Genomic DNA, 1,812 nt, shown 5'->3' with positions numbered 1-1,812 from the left:
GTGGGCCGGTCCAGGAAACCTTGTGGTGGGACCGGCCAGGGAACCCCTTTGGTGGGACCGGCCAGGGATGCCATGGTGGGACCGACTAGGGAACTCTGTGGTAGGACCAGCCAGGGATGCCATGGTGGGACTGACCAGGGAACCCTGTGGTGGCACCAACCAGGGATGCCATGGTGGGACCAACCAGGGACCCCTGTGGCAGGACCAATCAGGGATGTCATGGTGGGCCTGATCAAGGAACCTCGTGGTGGCACCGACCAGGGAACCCCATGGTGGGACCGACCAGGGAACCCCATGGTGGCACTTGCTCGGGAGGGGAGCAGCACCCTCCCTCCAGTACCCCTTGCCCAAAAGCCCCCCAGCACCCACCGTTCCTCCGCAGCACCCTCGCTGCCTGCAGAAGGGGGGTGTTGACCGTCCCGTTGGCCGCCATCTCCTCGAAGGCTCGAGCGACGCAGAAGGTTGGCGGCAGGGCGATGCCCGAGGCGGAGGCGTGCTGCCTGCAGCCCTCTTCCATCTCCGAAAAGAGCTGGAAAAACACCCACGCGGGCATTCCATCCATCCCCCCCCAAAAAAAAATAAAGCAGATCCCATCCCGGAGCCGGTTCCCCTCGGCTCCCTCCCGAGCTCCCGGTGGTACCCGTGGGCTCACCTGGGTCAGGGTGATCTGTCCCCTCATCGCTTTGGTATAAGGACTGGCGGATCCGCCGGCGAACAAGACCTTTCGCAAGAAATTCCTGCCAGGCAAAGGAGGAGAGGTCAACTTGGGGGGGGACGGACGACCCCAATACCGGTGGGGGATGTTTGGGGTGCGCTACGGGGAGGGGGATGCTCTGCGCCGGGGATACGGAGCTCCATCCTCCATCATCACCCGGGACCGGAGCATCGTTTCATTACAGGACCGGGAGATCACTGCCCATTTATTTCCCGTTGGTAGCTCAATTACTTCGCCCTGCAGATAGACGAGCGGGGAGTTTTGCCAGGAAAAAAGCCAAAAAAAAAAAAAAAAAAAAAAAAAAACCACCCCAAAAAACTCCATAAAAAATTAAAAAATAACGCAAAGAGCAAGGTATTTTGTAAGCCGTAGCTCAAGGAAAATAATTTGTCCCGATCACAAGAACACAAAAGGCCTTCTCGGGCGGCAATAAAACAAGATTACGGCCACTGGCTTTAGGACAAAGCTCTCCTCCGAGTCGATAAAAACGCGGCTCGGTTAAAAATAAAGCGGCTTTTACCTGTTCCAGCAGGCTCGCTGTCACTTCACACCCCCCTTTTTTTTTTTTTTAAACATAAAGCGAAGCGAAAAAATGTTTGATGGCCCGATAATCTGGGAATTTATTGCTCCATCTGCTCCACGTCCTCCAGCATTCAGCTATTTAATATTTTATTCTTTTTTTTTCTGTTTTTTTTTCTTTTTAACCGCCTGCTCGTCTGTTTTTTAACACCCACACACTGCCGGGAAATCCCGACGTCGGGCGCTGCGCGTAGACGGAACCTGTTCGGCTCCCGTTTGGGAGCTTTTAGGGGATTAGGAAATCCCAAATACCCCGCGTTAAATGGGGCAAAGGGCGCGCCGGCACTCGGAGGGCGGGTTGGGACCCGCTTGCGGGGGGTCCACCGCTTTGGGTTTCGCCGGTTCCAACTCCTGCGCTGAGTTGTGTCGGGTCTCAGCGCTGGGGCAGGGGCGGGCTTAACTAACTATCCTGCTTAATTAGTTATTAGTTGCTCTTCTTACTGCTTCTGCCAACCTCCCCTGTGGTGATCCTCTCTCTTTGGGGGTCAGTTTTAACAGCTGACCTGCACCCCACATCC

General features: G+C 55.7%; 1 protein-coding gene across 1 annotated transcript in view; it reads right to left on the bottom strand.

The window, feature by feature from the left end:
• The window catches only part of EPHX2 (epoxide hydrolase 2, cytoplasmic), a 50,925-nt gene extending 50,408 nt beyond the window's left edge, over nt 1-517 (bottom strand). The window contains exon 1 of the mRNA XM_009895470.1: nt 370-517. Coding sequence (XP_009893772.1) covers nt 370-517 — 148 coding nt within the window. The remainder of the gene's footprint in view (nt 1-369) is intronic.
• Nucleotides 518-1,812: the final 1,295 nt, after the last annotated feature.

This window comes from Charadrius vociferus, unplaced genomic scaffold (assembly GCF_000708025.1).
Source record: "Charadrius vociferus isolate BGI_N301 unplaced genomic scaffold, ASM70802v2 scaffold41, whole genome shotgun sequence".
NCBI lineage: Eukaryota > Metazoa > Chordata > Aves > Charadriiformes > Charadriidae > Charadrius > Charadrius vociferus.
This window is presented reverse-complemented; position numbering and strand designations above follow the sequence as displayed.